Raw genomic sequence first — 19,481 nt, forward strand, 5'->3', positions numbered from 1 at the left:
CTTGTCTGGGTTATTGATAGGCTCAGGTTTCAACTAAAATTCTTGTTTTCTATGTATCAAACTCTTGTCTTGAATTTTACATAGATTGAGGTTTATATGATGGAATACATAACCCACGCTGATTATTTTTTGTTTGATTTGATTTTTATTAAAAAAATAATTAAATTAAATTTTGAATTTTTTAAACCGAATTGAAGCCGGTCATTTTATTTTCAGGTTTTTAGGACAACAATTGGTTCAACTCAGTTTGACTCAGTTTTTTCTTATTTAGCTCGGTTTTTTCGGTCTGACTCGTTTTTTTCTTGTTTGACTTGATTTTTTTTGTTTCAGGCTTGTAAAACCAGAACCGAACCAGTTGGTTTTTTTAGAATTTTAATCAGTTTTTTTATAGTTTTGTTTTTTCAGTTATTTTTTTTCTCTGTTTTCTCGGTTTAATCGGTTTTTTGATTTTTTTGCTCACTTTTACGAGTAACTAGGACTTTTTTTTAATAAAAAAAAATTATAGGGGAATGAACGTCTATAGATTTCAAATGTTACCTGATTCTTCAACCTCAACTAGAACCTAGAATTTAATACTTGCTCTCTTAATTACAGGTTTGTGCAAATCAGCAGAGAAAGATTCACCCAGTCACTAACCACATCTATTCATTAAATAAGTATTAATAGCATTGACACGCAGAATGTTAAACCATAAACGCGTACCTCTTTATGTGCTCGTGAAGACATGGGAAGCCATATTCACATAGGATCATATGCTCCATGTTCGGGTATTTAGCCAGCAATTTCCTCAAACATCCTCGTATACAATGCATTTATGTGTATATAACTGTTTTTTAATTGAAAATATATTAAATTATTTTTTTATGATGATTTATTTCATATTAAAAACATAAAAAAGACCCTTAAGAACATCAAGATCAAAATGCACTTTAATAATCACAACGACCACCTAGCAACCAATTGGGGTCATAGTCAATTTCTAGCTGGAGAAAGGGGAGGTGACTGAAGATTCAATTCAATTTCTTTAGTGGGTCTAGAATAGTCAACATAAAGCCACTTTGACACCTATCACCAGTTGCTAAATGGCCCTTTCGTAGGCAAGCCGCCCTGGTTTTCAGATGCATTGACAGCTCACCGCTTGGAATCTCGAACACCTTTTTTCCTCGTTCATCGTGGTAAATAAACCAGATCACTTTAAATTATATGTTTTTTGTGATGTTTAAGGTGTTCCATTTGAGGGATCCTTGTTGCAGTTCTGTTCAGGATATGTTTGTTTTTTGCCGAGTTCTTCTCATCCAAACATACCATTTCTTTCATGATGAATCAGTAATTATTGTACTCCTTAGAATTAAGTGCTGCCCTAAGAGACAAAAGCTTTGCTATTTCTTGTAGCAAAACAATTAAAACGGCAGATTTTTTTTTATGCTAGTAGATATATTTTACTATTCATCTCAATAATATAATGATGTTGTTGATTAAAAAATTAATCAAGGTGAATATATATATATATTTTTTAATTTTAGAGCATAATAAATTAATCTAATTATCCTTTTAATTAAGATTACTATCACGCTTGAATATATATATATATATATATATATGTATTATACTTTTTAAAATACAATTACAATTATATTATAAGTTTACATTTTAAATATAAAAACTCAAGCCAAGTATGAGACCTTTTGGTTTTTTCACTTTGGTTTCCCTGTTATTTCCATGTTCACTAAGGGCGACACAAACGCTGAGAGGCATCTATGCACTTAGATCGGCATTTATATTGTATTGTCTCCTTGTGGTAAATTTTTTTTTTTTTTTTCATGTCATTAAATATATCATCATGTCTTTTTCATGTTAGTGTGACGCGTGTCAGCGGCAACGAAATGATTTATCATTAATGAAACTTTTTTTTTCTTTTCTCTATGCTCTCTTGAAAAAAATATAGGTTGATCTTTTTTATTGTTGATATTTTAACTCCGGTTCTTATTTTTTTGATTTCTTTTATTCTTGATCTTTATATAAAATTTTTATTTATTTTTAATTTTCATCATTTATTCCTGATTTTTCATATGTTATCTTTTCTAATTGATCCTTATTTTTTAATTTTCTTCATGTGCTCTTTTCATGTATCATTATTTTTCCACTCTTGAAAAAGGTTATTTTTCAAGATACTGTGATTGTTGTTTCTTTACAAAATTTGTACCCGTTTACTATAATTATCTATTTTTTTTAATCTGATTAAAATAAAAAAATTTGAAATGTTTTTTTAATGTTTTTAACTATACTAGTTTATAAAATATTTTTTTTCACCTATGATATCGAGAAAAAAACTCCAAGACAATTGCAGAAAATCTGATCAGTCAGGTATCGCATATAACTTTTGTTCATGCTTGTGTGGTCCTTCGCCACGAGGCTTCGATCAAATTCATCGATAAAGCATTTGCGGTAGCTTCATGTTGTGTATAAACGTCAAAAGCTGTGATTAAACAAAGGCAAAGGAGCCCTTTTAGTGCATGTGCATCAATGGATTTGTTTATTCAGCTTAGCCACGCGGGTCTTGTTTAGTGTTCAAGGTAACATTCAAAACAATTCAGGCAGCTTCCTGGTTATGGGCCTAATTATGAGCAATGAAGACTGTGCAGCAGCGGCGGCAGCAGCAACAGCACTCCTTCGAACACCACCACTTTCCAGTTGGGTTCATGGGGTATGCTTGGTTTTTGTCGAGACAACACATCTTGCATTCTGGGATTTTGAGGCACCACATAAGACAGCAAAATGCAATCTTTGAGGTTACATCAGGAAAAAGCTACAAGGACTTTTTGTCAGTTTGCAAGCCAACATGTACGAACCCAATTCTTTCAAGTCCAAATTTGCCGAAGTCATTTTGCACTATTGTCTAGTTCGTTCGGACATGCCACTCAAAAGAAGACAACTATCAATCAGTGTTATGGAGTTGATGGCTCGAACTTAGGATGGTGGCAATTTTCTCCGCCGTGGCCCGCATAGGTCGCTAAAGGATCGAAGAAATGAGCAAGCTAACCAAATAATTGTTCTCTCACATTATTAAACTTCTGTCCTAGAAGCAGCTACGGCTCACTAAATGAAAAAAAAAAGCTTGTGTCTGTTTATCCTTCACATGCTTGTACTCTTAAGTTGTCCACAAGTTGTGGGGGCAATATTTAGGGGGAGGGGGGCAGGTGTGTGGATATAATTCAACTCCAGTTCAAACTTCAAAACTCCATTAACACCCTCTGCCCTATCTGTCTTGGTGATTACATGTGTTGGCATCCAGGCCATTGATTCGATGCAGAAGTTCGTGAGTGAAAAGATCTTAGCCCTCAATTCCCAGTGGCCTCACATGTATGCATGTGCTCCCAAGTAGCATCAAAAGAGTGTTTTGGACTGACATGGAAAAAGGCCAAATATCATTTAAGTCAACTTGGAAGCCCTTCGGTAGATGGAGGGGATGCTATCTTATTGCATCGATGATTTTTGGAAGAGAGCAAACTCGATGCCTTTCATGCCCATCACCATTGTTGTCCAGGTAGCAAGAAGCCAATTTATGCATCTCAACTCACCTCTCACCTACCAAGACTGATGATGCTTATTGGGATAGCGCAGAATCTGCCCTTGAATTTTCTAACTATAGCCTTAATCACTAGTTTTTTTTCTTCCTATTCATAACGTGGGTCAGTGAACAAAACATTTAAGAAGGCCTAAATGATACTTAAAATGTGCGAGATACTAAATTAGGTTGATAAAAGTTGAGTAAAAAAGTAGATCAAGGTTGTCTCGAATGACGAATGGAGTGGAAAGATGTTGGTAGGGTAACTATCCTCTTTAAGCCTCTTCTTGGCAAAAGCAGTCAATTCCCCCCCATGGAAGGTCACTAACTTTTAGCCTGATTTTGTTGAAAGGAGCAGTTGCCATAGAAACAAAAGACAAAGTCAAGTGAAATTCATCGCAAAGATAAAATAAAATAGTGAAGATCCATTTCACTGATGAGATTCCGATAACCTGTTTTTTTTTTACGGTAGAACTTGCATTTTGATTTTTTTAGCTTGCTTGAAAATTCTCAATTTGCCTTTGGCACACTGTAAAGATATTTTGTGGAATAGGGTGAGCCATGTGACATGACAATTACTAGATTTAGATTTGGAACAATTTGTTAGCTTTGGTTAGCAAAATAACTTTTTGTATCTAATTGTAGAAGTTAAAATAATATCTTTTTTATTTATTTTATATGAAAAATATATCTCACGGAAATTTTAATTAAATATATATTTTTAAAATTTTTAACTAAAAATATATATTTTCCTAAAACCTTAATCACAATGCCCTAAGTCATAAGTTGGTAACAATTTGCTACCAAATCATTGGCGAAACTCCATCTCTATTATCATCATAGGCAATGCTGTAACAAGTTAAGAGAGACCATCAGTTTAAGGTTTAACACCTTAAAACAACAACCCACAAAAAAACACTGAAAAAACCAATGTGAAAGCACAGTGGATAATCTGGAATTTCATTGCTATAAAAAGAGAGAGGGTCTCTCTGTCTCTATCGGTGTCTAATGTGGAGCCTACACAACGGTGACCTCTTCAGATCTCTTTACTTGGGACCCGTCTTCCTTCTTCACCAGTGATTCTGTTCATTGCACCCCATTTCCCCTCTCACTCACACATATCAAGGCCCTTTTTAGAGAAGAAATCTTTGAGAGGGAAAAACTAAAAGAGAGTCTTTTGAGTTATGCAAATACAAAAGAAAGAGTGTGGCTTTTGTTGTTCTTGAAGGTGTTGTTGTTAGTTGCTATATTTTCATTGAAAAGGTAACTGAATTTTGATTTTGGTTTTTAACTAGGAATCTTTTTTTAACTTTGTCTAGTCCAGCCTTATTGTTTTCCAAAATGAAAGTCTCTATCAGTATGAAATCTATCTCCTGAATGGTTATAAAACAAAAAAGTCCCTCACTTTCGAGTCTACTTTGAGATACGGAGAAAGAGACCGTCACCACCATAAGCTGTCTGGTTTCTCTTTGTTCCTCCATCTTTCATTGTCAAAACTTGATCTATCTTTGTGATTGAATAACCATCAGTTTTTTTTTTTTTTTTCACATGTAGTGATCGAAGTATGCTAAGTCACTATCTCTTGTGCAGGTTGGTGGTTCAGTTCATTGTACTGATTATAACTCAACGATACCTTCTGTCTGGGTTCCTCGAATTTTGAATTCTTTTGAGCTTGGCATTGGATTTGGTAAACTGGGTCCGATTGGTTTTGAAAAAAGATTGAATCTTTGAGACGAAGTTGTAGATTTGAAGCCAAGTAAGTTCTTGGATCTCAATTATCTTAAAATGTTATCTTATTTTAGTCAAAACATAAAACGGGTGTTTTCTTTGAATAATGGAGTCCCTTTTAAATCTCTGAATGGCTAATGAGATCTAGAATGCCCTGAAGTTGAAGCTGTACATATGACTTCTATGGATTTTTTTAAGGTTCCATTTAAGGAACCGGGTTTGTTTGGTTTAGGTGTATGGTATGGTTGGATTGCTACAGAAAGATCTTTAGAGTCCTAAATTTTCGAAATTTTCTTTGGCATTTAGTTTTGCGTTTTTAGCTGTTGAAAATTCCAGTTCTGATACGATGTTTTTACCTCTGTTTCTATTTTCTAAACTACCTTTTAGCTGCTGAATTTCCAAATTTGTCATTCTTTACTGGTATTTCTGAGTTTTTTCTTTTTAAGTCACTGGATTTTCTGTTTATGACTATTTCCTGTTACAGTTGACATGCGGCATTTATATTTCCCCATCAGAAAGATTATTCTGTTTTCCCTTGTCCTCTTAGTTATTTAATTTTAGGGTTCGGATGTTCCCATAGAAAGAAAATTTTGGGTTCTGTCATGTAGTTTGTTGTCTTTGAGAAGCTACCTGATTTCGCACTATGAGTTGTAGCATGTTAATGTATTAAATTGTCTTTTATTGTCTGCTACTAATGTATGCTCAGGTGTAATCTTGCATTTTTATTAGCTTTTAAAACTGATACTGGTAATAGAGCATTCACTTTCGTACTATTATTCAGATGCCTTTATTCCATTTCTTGGGAGTTTTTTTACTTATTAAAGCTATCCTACCCATTTCATGATGGCATATTTAGAGAGCATGCATGGGAATTAATGCCCTTGGAGTCGGGAGATTTTGTCAGGATGGATCTCCGTGAGGATAGCTCTAGATTCGGGTTGTTACCGGTGACTACTTCAAGGATTTCATCCTCGTCGTCAGCATTCTTTTCAGCAAATCAGTCACCCTTCTTCTCTCCAAGATCACCAACATGTCAAGTATCGGAATCAACACGTTCGGATGCTCAATATGACAGCACTCATCTTAGTGGCGATCCCCTTAGCTCTAGTTCAGGAATTCCAGATCCTGAATCTCTAGCAAATACCAGAGATGCCTTGGCAGATATGACAAGAGATCCAGTTTCTGGCATTGCAAATGATTTTCAGAAGTTCAATCGGATATCATCTTCAACTGGCATTTCTAGTAGCACTCTATGTATTTACAATTATGCCCGTGATAGAGGTTATTCAGGGTTTAGAGAAAAGCCAAGAAAGCATGGGAGAAGTCATGGGATGTCATATACTCCAGTTTCAGTTTCCTCTTGTAAACTCAGGAGTTGTGATGTTTTCATAGGTTTGCATGGTCGTAAACCTTCTTTGATGAGGTTTGCTAATTGGCTCCGTGCTGAGTTGGAGGTTCAAGGGATGAGTTGTTTTGTATCTGACAGAGCTCGATGTAGAAACTCTCGCAAAAATGGAATTGTTGACAGGGCGATGGATGTTTCTTCTTTTGGCATTGTAATATTAACAAAGAAATCCTTCAGAAACCCATATGCTATTGAGGAGCTGCAATATTTTGAAAGCAAAAAGAATTTGGTCCCAGTATTCTTTGATCTGAGTCCAGATGATTGCCTTGTCAGGGATATCATTGAGAAGAGGGGGGAGTTGTGGGAAAAGCATGGGGGCGAGCTATGGCATTTGTATGGTGGTTTGGAGAATGAGTGGAAGGAAGCTGTTAATGGCATCTCTCGGGTTGATGAGTGGAAACTGGAAGCTCAGGAGGGTAACTGGAGAGATTGCATATTGAGAGCTGTCACGCTCCTGGCTTTGAGATTAGGAAGGAGAAGTGTTGTGGAAAGGTTGACAAAGTGGAGAGAGGTGGTCGAAAAGGAAGAGTTCCCTTTCCCTCGAAATGAGAACTTTGTTGGCAGGAAGAAAGAATTGTCTGAGCTAGAATTTATACTTTTTGGCGATGTTAGTGCCAATTCTGAAAGAGATTACTTTGAACTGAAGGCTAGACCCAGGAGAAAGAATTTGACAGTCGGATGGAATAAGAGCAGTTCAGTGGAGGAAAAACGACGAGAGCAGCAAGGGGACAATAGCAGCGAGAAGGGTAAAGAACCAGTTGTATGGAAGGAGTCAGAAAGGGAGATAGAGATGCAAAGTGGTGATTTCTCTCAAAGGCAGCACCTAGTAAAACCCAAAAGCAGTGGGCGATATGGAAAGAGAAAAAGATCAACAAAGATTTTATATGGAAAAGGAATTGCTTGTGTCTCGGGGGAATCGGGCATCGGCAAGACAGAACTTCTTCTGGAGTTCGCATACAGATATCACCAGAGGTACAAGATGGTTCTGTGGATTGGAGGAGAAAGCAGGTATATCAGGCAAAATTATCTGAACCTCAGGTCATTTTTAGATGTTGATATTGGGGTTGAGAATTACTCAGGGAAAAGCAGGATTAGAAGTTTTGAAGAGCAAGAAGAGGAAGCTATTTCTAAAGTTCGCAAGGAGCTTCTGAGAAACATACCATTTTTGGTTGTGATTGATAACTTGGAAAGCGAGAAGGATTGGTGGGATCACAAAATTGTGATGGATCTTCTTCCCCGTTTTGGTGGAGAGACCCACATCATAATATCCACAAGGCTACCACGTGTGATGAATTTGGAACCTTTGAAACTCTCTTATTTGTCTGCAGTTGAGGCAATGTGTTTAATGCAGGGAAGTGATAAGGATTATTCTATTGCAGAAATTGATGCTCTCAGGGTTATTGAGGAGAAAGTAGGTAGGTTAACTTTGGGCCTCGCAATCGTTGGAGCCATTTTATCTGAGCTTCCAATTAATCCAAGTAGGCTGTTGGACACCATAAATAGAATGCCCTTGAGAGAGATGTCATGGAGTGGTAGAGAAGCTCATTCAATGAGGAAAAACACTTTCCTTCTGCAACTCTTTGAGGTATGTTTTTCTATATTTGATCATGCGGATGGGCCTAGGAGCTTGGCGACAAGGATGGTCCAGGCCAGTGCTTGGTTTGCACCAGCTGCAATTCCAGTTCCCTTATTAGCCCTAGCTGCAAAAAAGATTCCCGAGAAGCACAAGGGAACACACTTATGGAGAAAATTGTTGTCTTCTTTGAGTTGCGGCCTCTCTTCATCATACACCAAAAGATCAGAAGCAGAAGCATCTTCCATGCTGTTGAGATTTAATATTGCACGAAGTAGTACCAAGCAAGGCTATGTCCATGTCAGTGAGCTCATCAAGCTTTATGCTCGCAAGAGAGGAGTCACTGGGGTTGCACAAGCCATGGTGCATGCTGTCATTAGTCGTGGGTCCGTATCCCATCATTCAGAACACATATGGGCAGCATGCTTCTTGCTATTTGGATTTGGTACTGACCCTAAAGCTGTTGAGCTTAAGGTGTCAGAGTTGCTGTACTTAGTCAAACAAGTGGTTTTGCCTCTTGCCATTCGGACATTCATTACATTCTCTAGATGCAGTGCTGCTCTGGAACTCCTGCGCCTATGTACTAATGCTTTAGAAGCAGCAGATCAAGCTTTTGTTACTCCAGTTGAGAAATGGTTGGACAAATCACTATGCTGGAGACCCATCCAGACTAATGCTCAGTTGAATCCATACCTTTGGCAGGAGCTGGCTCTATCAAGAGCCACTGTGCTGGAAACTAGAGCCAAGTTAATGCTGAGAGGTGGACAATTTGATATCGGAGATGATCTAATAAGAAAGGCTATTTTTATTCGAACTTCAATTTGTGGAGATGACCATCCAGACACTGTATCTGCTCGTGAAACTCTAAGCAAACTCACCAGGCTTCATGCCAATGTTCAAATTCAGAATTCATCATAGAGCATATTCCTTTTAAGCAAAACTTACGTTAGACTTATACAAAATTCTCAAATAAGACTGTTATAAACATTTTAGAGGAACTCTTTATGCCATTTTTTAACTCTGATAAAGATGCCCTTCATTTTCTCAATTTTTTGTCTTAATTTCTTGTATATATAAACAAATATGTGGGCTTTCTTTTCGTTGTGCATTTTTTGGCCTCGTGTTGGCCTGGCTTGTAGCTTCTCATGCTCTCCTAATTTCTTTCATACATGAACTTTACGGTTACTTCGTGGTTGTATCACTCCATTACAATCAGAGCTTAAGGACAGAGATTTAATTAATACTTAATCAGATATGAACAACTTGTTGGTTCACAATGTTATAGATCAGCTGAACAAACAGGACATTGCTGGATTAGAAGTATTCTACTTTCAGTGTTGAAATATTTGGAAACTGTCTAACTAGTGATCCACCCAAGTTTGTCAATTGGGACGTGGCTAATATTGGCTGCAATTGTGGCTGAAGTTCTACTATCCTTTCCTTTGCCATGGAAGCATGCTGTTGCAAAGTTGGAAACTTGTGACAAGATTTCTTGCCAGGTTAAATCATATCTCTATATCTCTTTCTGATCTTTCGTTGTTTCACTTTATAACCTCTTGTGTCTCGATGAAGATACACAGTACACATTCAAATCACATGTAAGCTAGAACAAGCGATAGATGCTTCTCCGCCCAATGCTTGCTAAACCTTCTTCATGTGTTTGCATATTGGTGAATGTATAAAGTAAAAGGACAGTGAAGGAGCACTGGGTTGTCGCTTCCCAATTTTCCCTTCTTTTTCTATGCAACCCCCTTTCCCTTTCACACTTCCCAAGTGAATAATTCTCCATTTCCCTGAAGTTCTTTAGCTGTGTAACCCATCACTCTCTAAATCATTTCATGTGACCAATCATTACTGTATGCCACGTATAAATTACACAGAACAAAGCTTGCCAACTGTTTAGTGAAATTTCAATCATTTGATGTGCATGGAAAGACTTTTTTTCTGCCTTGCACGACAGCATATGATTTTTTTAAAAAAGAACTGCCCACCTTACCTTTTGGCTATTACCCAAACATCATAAACCATCTAGGTGGGAAAATCACTATACTGTAATTGCTAATCACCGCTGATTATAATAGTAGATTTATGCGTTTGCTCTTAAAAATACATGTTGAACTTTTTTATATGGATTGATTTATTTTTTTTTTCAATTTTATAATTAAACTTTTTTTAATGATCGACAAATTATTTTTAGACTAATCAAAGTAAATCAGATTACGTTAAAGCAACTCTCAGATAATTTAATTTTAAACTCAAGTTAGATAAAGAATCAGATCTAAAGATTTCAAGATTGATTCATTAGATCGTTTTTAATAATAATACCAAACCCCCCAACACATATGCGCACACTACCTAAAAAGATATCTCTATGTATATATTTCTTTTACTCGTTAGGTTGGATGAGTTAGCAAGTGTATGTTGAATAACATTTAGGGATTGCATCAGTATTCACAACGCCCATAATTGTTTTTCCTTGAAAATAATCACCAAAAAAAAGTCGAAGATAACAGTTTAGCAGTCAATCAAGCCATTGCATGCAGATACATAAATTCTTGGATATTCTAGGCTGATGTTACCACTGGGCGTACAAATCTTTTTATGGGTTTTTTCCTTCTCCAATCGGAGCCTGAAAAAGGACGACAAAAAGAGCATCTAATATAAAATACAATATTGGAAATGTAAAATGTTAAGTGCAAGAGCAGGGAGGGGCTGTCCAGTTTTTTTCAGTTGGAGAACTAAAAGAGTAGTAAATCTTTTCTCCTGCACCAGCAGTACAACCTGGGAGTTTGTGAGCTGACATAACTCATGGAATGAACTGAACTGAACTGCAAGCTTTAATAAATCAATCAGAAAAGGACACCACCGTTTGTTTGATCCATTGGATAACTATAATGATGAGCATTTGGTACTTCTTTTCTACCATAAGGAAAAAAGAGCTCGAAATCTGGTTACTGTGTCAGTTCTTGACAGTGTTGTGTCGCTGAAGTTGTTTACAGACTGTACCATCTGCTCTTTTATTTTTTGGTTAGTTATCATGGATGGATGGGTGAAAAAGCCTTTTTTTTTTTTTAAATTAGGACAGTAATTAAAAAAATTTAACAGAATAATATTATTTGATTTTTTTTATAAAATAACATATTTTTAATTTGTTACATTTAAAAATAATAATATTTATTAAATATCATGTTTAAAAAATATATAAACTTAATATATCATGATTAAAAAACACAAAAACTTAACATATGTTTTTTTTTAGCGGAAGAACACAACTCTATTCTGTCCGTTTTCCATGCATGGCATGGATATCAGTGTTTGATATTGCGTCTTGGAATTATATTTTAAAAAAGTTAAATTAAATTTTATTTCTTTACTTTAAATTAATATATTTTAATGTTTTTAGATTATTTTGATGTTCTGATATTAAAAAAAATAATAATAATATTATTTTAAAATAAAAAAAACACTTTAAAAAACAACCACTACCACACTCCCTATTTTTTCTCTTCTCTTCTATCCATACCTGGCTTATTCAAAGGAGTCACTTATTTTAGTTTTTTTTTTATTATTATTTTCTTGGGTAATAAAATAAAGAGAAAAATGTAGTCACAGTCACACTGTCACTTCAGCAGTAGCTCAAGTCCCCACCAATGGACATTCCCCTTCAAGCCAGGAGGAGGACCAAAAGGCCCTACAAGAAAGTGGTGAGGTAGAAGGGATGTCTCAAAAACCATGCATCAACTATTGGTGGAAATGCAATACATGGGTGTGGTGAGTTCATATAGGAGGAGAAGAAGTAGCCTCGAGGCCTTCAAGTGCTCAGCCTATAACTATGTCGCAATTATAAATCACAATATTAAAAAAATATTGCAATTTAAAAATACAATATTTAATATATATTGCGATTCTGAATTATAACAAATAAAAATATATTATTTCATCAAAATCTTTTTGTTGTAGTGTTAATTCATCTATTTTTTTTTAAATTTATATGCTAGTTGTCCCATTTGTCAGAGAGAGAGATGTTAGGAAGAGTATCAAATCAAAGTTTTGGTTTTAGGCCCAAAAACAAACAAATAAAGAAGATCAAGTTTCAAATCAAAATTATAAATTGGTTAGGCCCAAACACAATGGATAATAAACTAACACTAAAAGGAAATAAATGGATAAAAGCAATAGCAAATATTTTCTTCAATTTTCTTGTATTTCCTTGTGAATTAGCATTTCTCAAATCTTCAAATCTTTCTATAGAACGCTGATTAAGAGCTTGTCATCAATTTGATATTACTTTATTATTGGCCATCCAATTTAAAAATGGTACAATGGTAGAATAATGTATGAACAATGGAGTTTAATAACTGGTCAACTCTTCCCCATTGAGAAAGAGAAAGGCACCTGTGCCTTCTTTGCATGATCACCGTCATATTAAGATTGAAATTTCCAGTCATGCACTTCTAAGGGCATTGAGCCATTCAACTTGATTGTTTTAGATGTTGAAATATCATTCCATTCATAACTTGATCCAACCAAGTTAATCAATACCACCTGAAACCTAAGGTATGGTTCTCCTACAATCTGATATCATTATGGTTTCAAGCTTCTAAGTGCTCCGAGCTTATCAGAAGCAGATAGAGAGTTACCCTCCATTCACCAGTAGCTAAGCTCTCTCCTAAAATGGTGTTAACTGTAGATTAAAAGTTGTCTACCACAAGGCATCCATGAGTGGAGACCAGACAAGTCCCACGAAAAAACGATAGGTGCATGCACATGCGAAGGATAAGCAACATGATTTAGTCCCAATAGTAACGAAGATCCGAAACATTGATCCGCAGTAAAATAATTTACAAACAGTCGTGGCAAATAAAGCGGGAAGGGCAGGAATTTCCCCCGTAAGCCATCGGTTTTGATGAGGGTTTCAATGTTCCATTTTAAAAGAGTTGAATTTCATGTACAAGAACAGACAATTACAATACATGAATAAATGTAATCAAGGATCAGCTTTTCCAGCGACTTGGTCATCATCAGAGTTGTAATCATCTTCACTCAGCTCTTCATCACTGGATTTTTCTTCTGGTCTCGCCCCTATATCCTCTGGCTTCGCATATTTTTCACAGTATTCTGGAAATAAAAAACATCTGCATAACTTCAAGAAATAATATAGAAACAAGACGGATAGATGAAGAATGAGAGAAGGGTCAACGATGTAATGATGTCAGCTTAGGTGTTAAATGCAAAGTAGAGTTCAAGACTATAAGGGCTGATAAAATGCTGGATTTGACAATCTTTAACATTATACATATCATAGAAAAACTGAGGTTGATGTCCGTATGCACAACAGGTACACTCTATGACTATTGCCAGCTTAGGTTTGTTTAACTTTTGACAATCCATCATCAAACAAGACACAGACCTATTCCAGATTTTTATATTTCACATAACATAAAGTCTATTTTAAGTGAACCCAATTCACTAACAACTCTTCATTTCTTATTCCAGTCACACAAACTTATAATTTCTTATATAATCTCCAAGTTCCAAAACCAAATTAGTAGCCGTTGTGAAACCAAAGGACTGATCAAACCAGCAATTAACTATCCTTACTCTTTGGGCAGCCATGTATTCTTGATGGGGCTCGAATTGTTTAAATCTGAAATTCGTGTAGGAAACTGAGACCATCCTCACATAATTGCTATCATTTCATAGTTACTGAATCATTCAACAAATGACAAAATTGTTTTTTTGGGTTTTTGGATCTAGTTAAGAGATGATAAATGATTGACTGACACCAGCTCTCCCACAGTCATGTTCATAAAGGAAAATCTTACTATACTGTAGTCTTCCCAGACAACAATACACAAATTTCCAAAAAAACAATTATAGGGCAAGAGAATAAGTATTTGCAGCAGAAATTGCCCGACATCCAACAACCCCTTCGGTGTCCAACAGTGTCACAAATGGTTCACTGTTCCCTTGCCTTCATGCACTCGTGCATCAAAATGGAGGCAATTACATGTCATCTCAAAGGAAATGTTTCCATTCAATGTAGTAATTTCTGAACTAGCAATTCAAAATCAATAGCAGACCCATTTTACTTGATTGATTATAGGTCTTATTCCATTTCAAGGTTCTTGGAAGTCACCATCTGTAGATACATATCCTTTCAATGCATCAAACCATCTGATCCAAAAGACAAACAGAGGGCCGTAAACGTACATCTTAATGTGTCAGATGTTGCTGATCAGACATTATAGATAAAAAATGGAAACAAACAAGTGACAAGTGTGCAACTTCAAAGATGTACATCCAAAATAAATAAAAAACGATGATTATTTAATTAAACTGGAATTAGATAAAAGCAGCTAAAGCTATCAACTTAACACACTAAGTGCTAATATACTGGAACTGAAATTGATTATCAAGTTTAAGGTTAAAACTACGAAGCCTTTTTCCATAATTAGCACTGAAACCTCCCAAAAGTGGCCAATTAGACATAAATGAGCACGGTTAATGTTGTCCTCAACATGCAACATAACCCCAAAGCCTTACATTCATGAATTTCTCAATGCATTTTAGAGTGGAAAAATCTACAGATTTGAGGATAAAAATAAGAGAACTGGAAAATAAAGTATCTTAAACTCTGTTTTGACTAGCTAAGCAGAAGTAAAACTTAAGTTCACAAACTATGTTTAGACTTCCTACCTTTCACTCTTTGATCATAAGCAGTGCCATCACGCATCATTAAAGCAGCAGCTTCTCCATTCAATGGATCCAATGCGTTGGGATACAACAGAAGCTGAGGAAGAAACACTTCAAATACGTTTACCAGATCTGTAATTTTCATTAAAATGGAAATTGTCAATGTCTTACATGACAAGAAATGAAGGAAGAATCTAGGATGGATGAAACAAATTTACAAGATCAGCACATAGCATATAAATTGTCCGTATATAAATAATAACAATGGAGCAGGTTTACCAAACATGGGGCTCCAATTTTGATTGATAACATCCAAACACACTGAACCAGACCTGAAACTCAAAAAGAACCCACATTTCCATTAAAATACGTGATCTGGCAACCCATATAAGCTAACACAAACTTCAAACAAGCTAAGTAGTCAAATTTTAGCATCCACTAACTCACATTTCATCGACATTTGGGTGATAGATCTTGTTGATAAAGCCAATTGATGGAGGTTTGTAAGGATAAGCATCTGGTAATTCAACTCTTATCTTCCACACACCTCCTTGATAAAGACCTACCATGTTCCCACAAAGAAAAAAGAAAAGAAGAGATAATAATCTGACTGTATCCATAATTAAAAAAACCCCAAAGAAACTTAAGCTTTATCTTCACTGAGGAAAATCAACAAAAAACAAACCTGCAACTAATATAAGAACTAAAAACAGCAATGCAATTCATTAAATTTTCATTCTACTTCACAGTAAAAGCAAAACAACAAGTTTCTTCGCATGCATCAGTAGTAAAAAAAATCTGCTTAAAATTCAACTTCAAAGAAAAATAGCTCCGGCAAAAGAAAAATAAAAGGTTCAATTCATAAAAAAGAAAATATAACTTCTTATTGACAGCAATCTAGAAGATCAATTCCATGACCCAAAGTATCTAAATGGGCCAACAAGAATAAATAAAAAATCATCTGAAAAACAGAAAAGAACCCGCTAAGAAAAACATTAAAGAAAGAAGACGAGCAGAATCAAAGAAAGAAAACAGTAAAAAGGAAAAAAAAAAAGCGGTACTGAAGATTTTTGATTACTTACTTTCTTTAGGTCCATTGAATTCCACATAAAACTCTTGCATGCCATCATTGATCATTTCCACTTTGTAATCACTCATCATCCTAGTCAATCAAAACCCATAAAAAATAAAGAAAAAACCAAAAAAACCCAATCAAATAAAGAACGAAACTCTGTCAAAAAAAGAGATTTTTACAGTTTCATCAAATCCATCTCCCTGCGTTTGCTTGGTGAAGACATATTTGCTTTCTTTCTCTATTCTTCTTCTTCTTCCTCCTGGTTTGTTGAGAGAGAGGAAAGGAGGTCTTTTTAGCTAAAATGGTTTCAGACATGAATGACAGAAGGGAGGAATTGTATTTATAAAATTATTTTGCACACACTCTCATGGCCATGTGGAGTCGGCTTCACTATTTCACTGTAATTTCCCTCTCCATGTACTGTATAAATATCAAAGTTCTTTTCTTTTCTGTTTTTTCTTTTTTAAATAATATGCTTTCCTTTTCTTTCCTTATTTGTATTTTCCCCTTTTCATCACAAATCTTAGTCAGTTATTTTTTTAAATGCTACAACATATTTTTTTAATTAAATAATTAAAGATATTCCGGGCTAACTATCATATATTAGAGAGGAACTATCTTAAGTAAGCGATATTAACTTAAATATTCAGGAAAAACTTTAATGTTAGGCATTTCTCTGCATTCAATTCTAAGATAATAATGGTTTTCACTAATATTTAATCATGGTGGTAATGCTACTTTAATGACGTGTCATCATATAATGATCCAAGTCATCACTAGCACCAACATGGCATATTTTAATTGGTATATCATCGATCTTATGTTGTATTATACACAGCATATCGACACACACACACACATATATATACATATACATATACATACATACATACATACATACACATATATGTGTATATGTATATACACATATACATACATACATACATACACATATATGTATATACATACATACATGTATGGACAATGGTAAGAAATAATATTGCGTGCAGCATCGAAGTTTCCATATAGTTTGGACATATATATGCTCGTCTGACATTTTATTTTTGGGATCGAAGGAGAGCAAAGCTCCAAGATCGAGTGTTAAACCCTACACAACCTAGGCGCCATGACATCATAATCTTCCTCAAGAATGATCCTTAGACATCCCATCGGAGCCTCATCATGCATGGCAGATGATCCCAGCTTCAAAAGATCATTGGCCAAAGCACCTATATAAACAATCCGCTACACGATTGGCTTGATCATGGAATACATGGTGATTCTGAACTAGGACAATAATTAAAGCTAATCTCTGATAGCCAAAACCAGTTGTGTATACGTTCCCTGCCTCAGGTTTTATTGCCAAATACTCTCAGCAGCCATTCTTGAATTCCTCTAGCAAATTGGAAGAGAAAAAAATTGTCGTGTCCGCCTTGGAAGTAAGACTCGACTGCCACAGCATAGACAATCTCTTAAAACATGTAAAACAGACTCCAGACTAGCAGCAGCATAAAGGCCACAAGAAGAATCCATAGACATCCCACGATGAACTCGTTGCTCATTACTGCTTAGTACTCACCATGCAAAGCTCGCCATAAAAACGCTCTTACACGCGCGCCCTGGACTCTGCCAATTCCAAATAGTCCTATATTAATTAAAAGTATAAAAGAATATATTTTTTTTACCAAATGAGTTTTTTTGACATTATGAAAGAAAATGGATATCATTATTTAAAAATTAATTTAATAATAATATATATATAATATAATATAATATAAATGAAAATTGATCGTGCTCTCAAATAAATTGAATTTAATGATGAAGATTGAATGATAATAAAAAAAATGTGTATTTGAGATTGATGAAATTATTATCTTGTGCTTTCAACTACGTACATTAGATTTTAACTTTATATTGGAGCAAGTATTTTATTTCACATATGATTATTTTAATTATTTATTATATTGTTAAATATATTTTAAGAAATTATTTAATGCTTATTTAAATTACAAATTAACTATATATATTATCAATATCTCAGCAACAAATGATCTTTTTTTACAACAACTCTCATAAAACTAAAACAATTAATTCTCTTCATCTTTTTCTCTTTTCTTCTCTCTCGTATATCTAAAAAAATCATGGTAATAAAAAAAAACAAAAAAAAACAACTCTCACTCTCCTCGATCATTGCTTTCGTGGATCTCTCACCCTTTCAATCTCCAAATACCAAACCAAGTTTCGCTAGAGTCAATTGTGGTTCAGTAGTAGGTATGTATGACCATAGGGTACTAGCTAGAAAAAACACAATTCGATCATTTTCTCCAGCGAGGATATTAAGAAAGACAAGCCGACATCCTTAGAAAGATGCAGCAACTATCCTGGATTTGTGAATACCAAGTACCAGAAGTTCCCATGACACCACCACTTGGAAAAAAGAATCATAATTTTTGTTAGGTTTGTTTGATTAAGATGGAAGCACGATATTCATAGTCTCCTCCTTTGACATGATAATAATACAAAGACTTGCAAATTATGTCCTCAAGCTTTCTGGCCTCAAGGTCTGGAGCACAGAGTCCAATTTAGCAGGGTTAAGGATCGGGGAAGGAAGGGAGAAAGATTTATGAAAGCAGTGATCAGATCTATAAGAGAAAGAAAAGGAAAAAAAAAGAGAGTAGAAGAGAGTTGTTTTATTTTATGAGAGTTGATGATGTGTGATAAGTTTATGTTATGATATATTATTTAATGAGACTAAGCTATAACTTATAAGATATAGTATCATAGAATTTCTCGGTTCGGGCGTTCGGGCTAGGAAAACATTAGTTTTTTACATTATTTTCCTGAGAAAAAAATGACAACACTCCACTTGATATTATAAACATAAATTTAACGTTAAAAACCAAATAATTAATCAACATACAAATTCAATTTTGAATCTTTTAGATTTAGAACTTCAAATTCTTAAATCTCCCAATCCGATCATAAAATTGTTCAAATTAGATGTCTACGAGCTTCTTACAATGAGTTTTTATTTTATGTTGATCTTGTTAAATAATTTGATCGGGTTTTGTCTTATTGACATATTCTCTACTTGTTTATATTTTTTATTTTTTTAATGGTTTTTTTTTCTAGTTTCCAGATTCAATAGTGAAATTAAGTTAATTAAAATCAATTATCTATATCTAATGTAATGAAAATGATTAAAATGATTAAATATTTAAATAGATATTTGTGAAAAAATATTTTAACTTGGTTTCATCTTTATCTATGTTTTTTCTTCTATAAAAATAGAAAAATTAGCTAAAAATAATTAATAAAAAAACTAGAAGAGGTGGGGCTTTTATTGCACCCCCTCACAAAATACTATTTATGAATATTTTTTTTTGTTTTTCCTTTTTTAAAATTTATATTTTAATATTTTTTAATATCATTCTTCAAC

At 34.5% G+C, this 19,481-nt stretch overlaps 2 protein-coding genes across 5 annotated transcripts; one reads left to right on the plus strand and one right to left on the minus strand.

Annotated features, from left to right (window-relative positions):
• The first annotated feature begins 4,455 nt into the window (after positions 1-4,455).
• On the plus strand, positions 4,456-9,319 carry LOC133701910 (uncharacterized). 4 transcript variants are annotated; one of them, XM_062126099.1, is made up of 3 exons: positions 4,456-4,828; positions 5,156-5,321; positions 6,150-9,319. In XM_062126099.1, the coding sequence occupies exon 3, from the start codon at positions 6,169-6,171 to the stop codon at positions 9,187-9,189; it is 3,021 nt and encodes a 1,006-aa protein (XP_061982083.1). In that variant the 5' UTR covers positions 4,456-4,828; positions 5,156-5,321; positions 6,150-6,168; the 3' UTR covers positions 9,190-9,319. The 4 variants fall into 4 exon arrangements, with proteins under 4 accessions (XP_061982083.1, XP_061982086.1, XP_061982084.1 ...); XM_062126102.1 differs by having other exon boundaries at positions 6,198-9,319; XM_062126100.1 differs by lacking the exon at positions 4,456-4,828 and adding an exon at positions 4,922-5,021.
• A 3,741-nt stretch (positions 9,320-13,060) lies between these two features.
• On the minus strand, positions 13,061-16,459 carry LOC133700993 (ubiquitin-conjugating enzyme E2 4-like). The gene is made up of 6 exons (XM_062124741.1): positions 16,222-16,459; positions 16,050-16,129; positions 15,415-15,529; positions 15,247-15,299; positions 14,971-15,099; positions 13,061-13,389 (listed from the first exon to the last, which is right to left on the minus strand). The coding sequence occupies exons 1-6, from the start codon at positions 16,263-16,265 to the stop codon at positions 13,259-13,261; spliced, it is 552 nt and encodes a 183-aa protein (XP_061980725.1). The 5' UTR covers positions 16,266-16,459; the 3' UTR covers positions 13,061-13,258.
• Positions 16,460-19,481: the final 3,022 nt, after the last annotated feature.

The sequence above is a fragment of the Populus nigra genome, chromosome 8 (assembly GCF_951802175.1).
Source record: "Populus nigra chromosome 8, ddPopNigr1.1, whole genome shotgun sequence".
In the NCBI taxonomy this organism is placed as follows: Eukaryota; Viridiplantae; Streptophyta; class Magnoliopsida; order Malpighiales; family Salicaceae; genus Populus; species Populus nigra.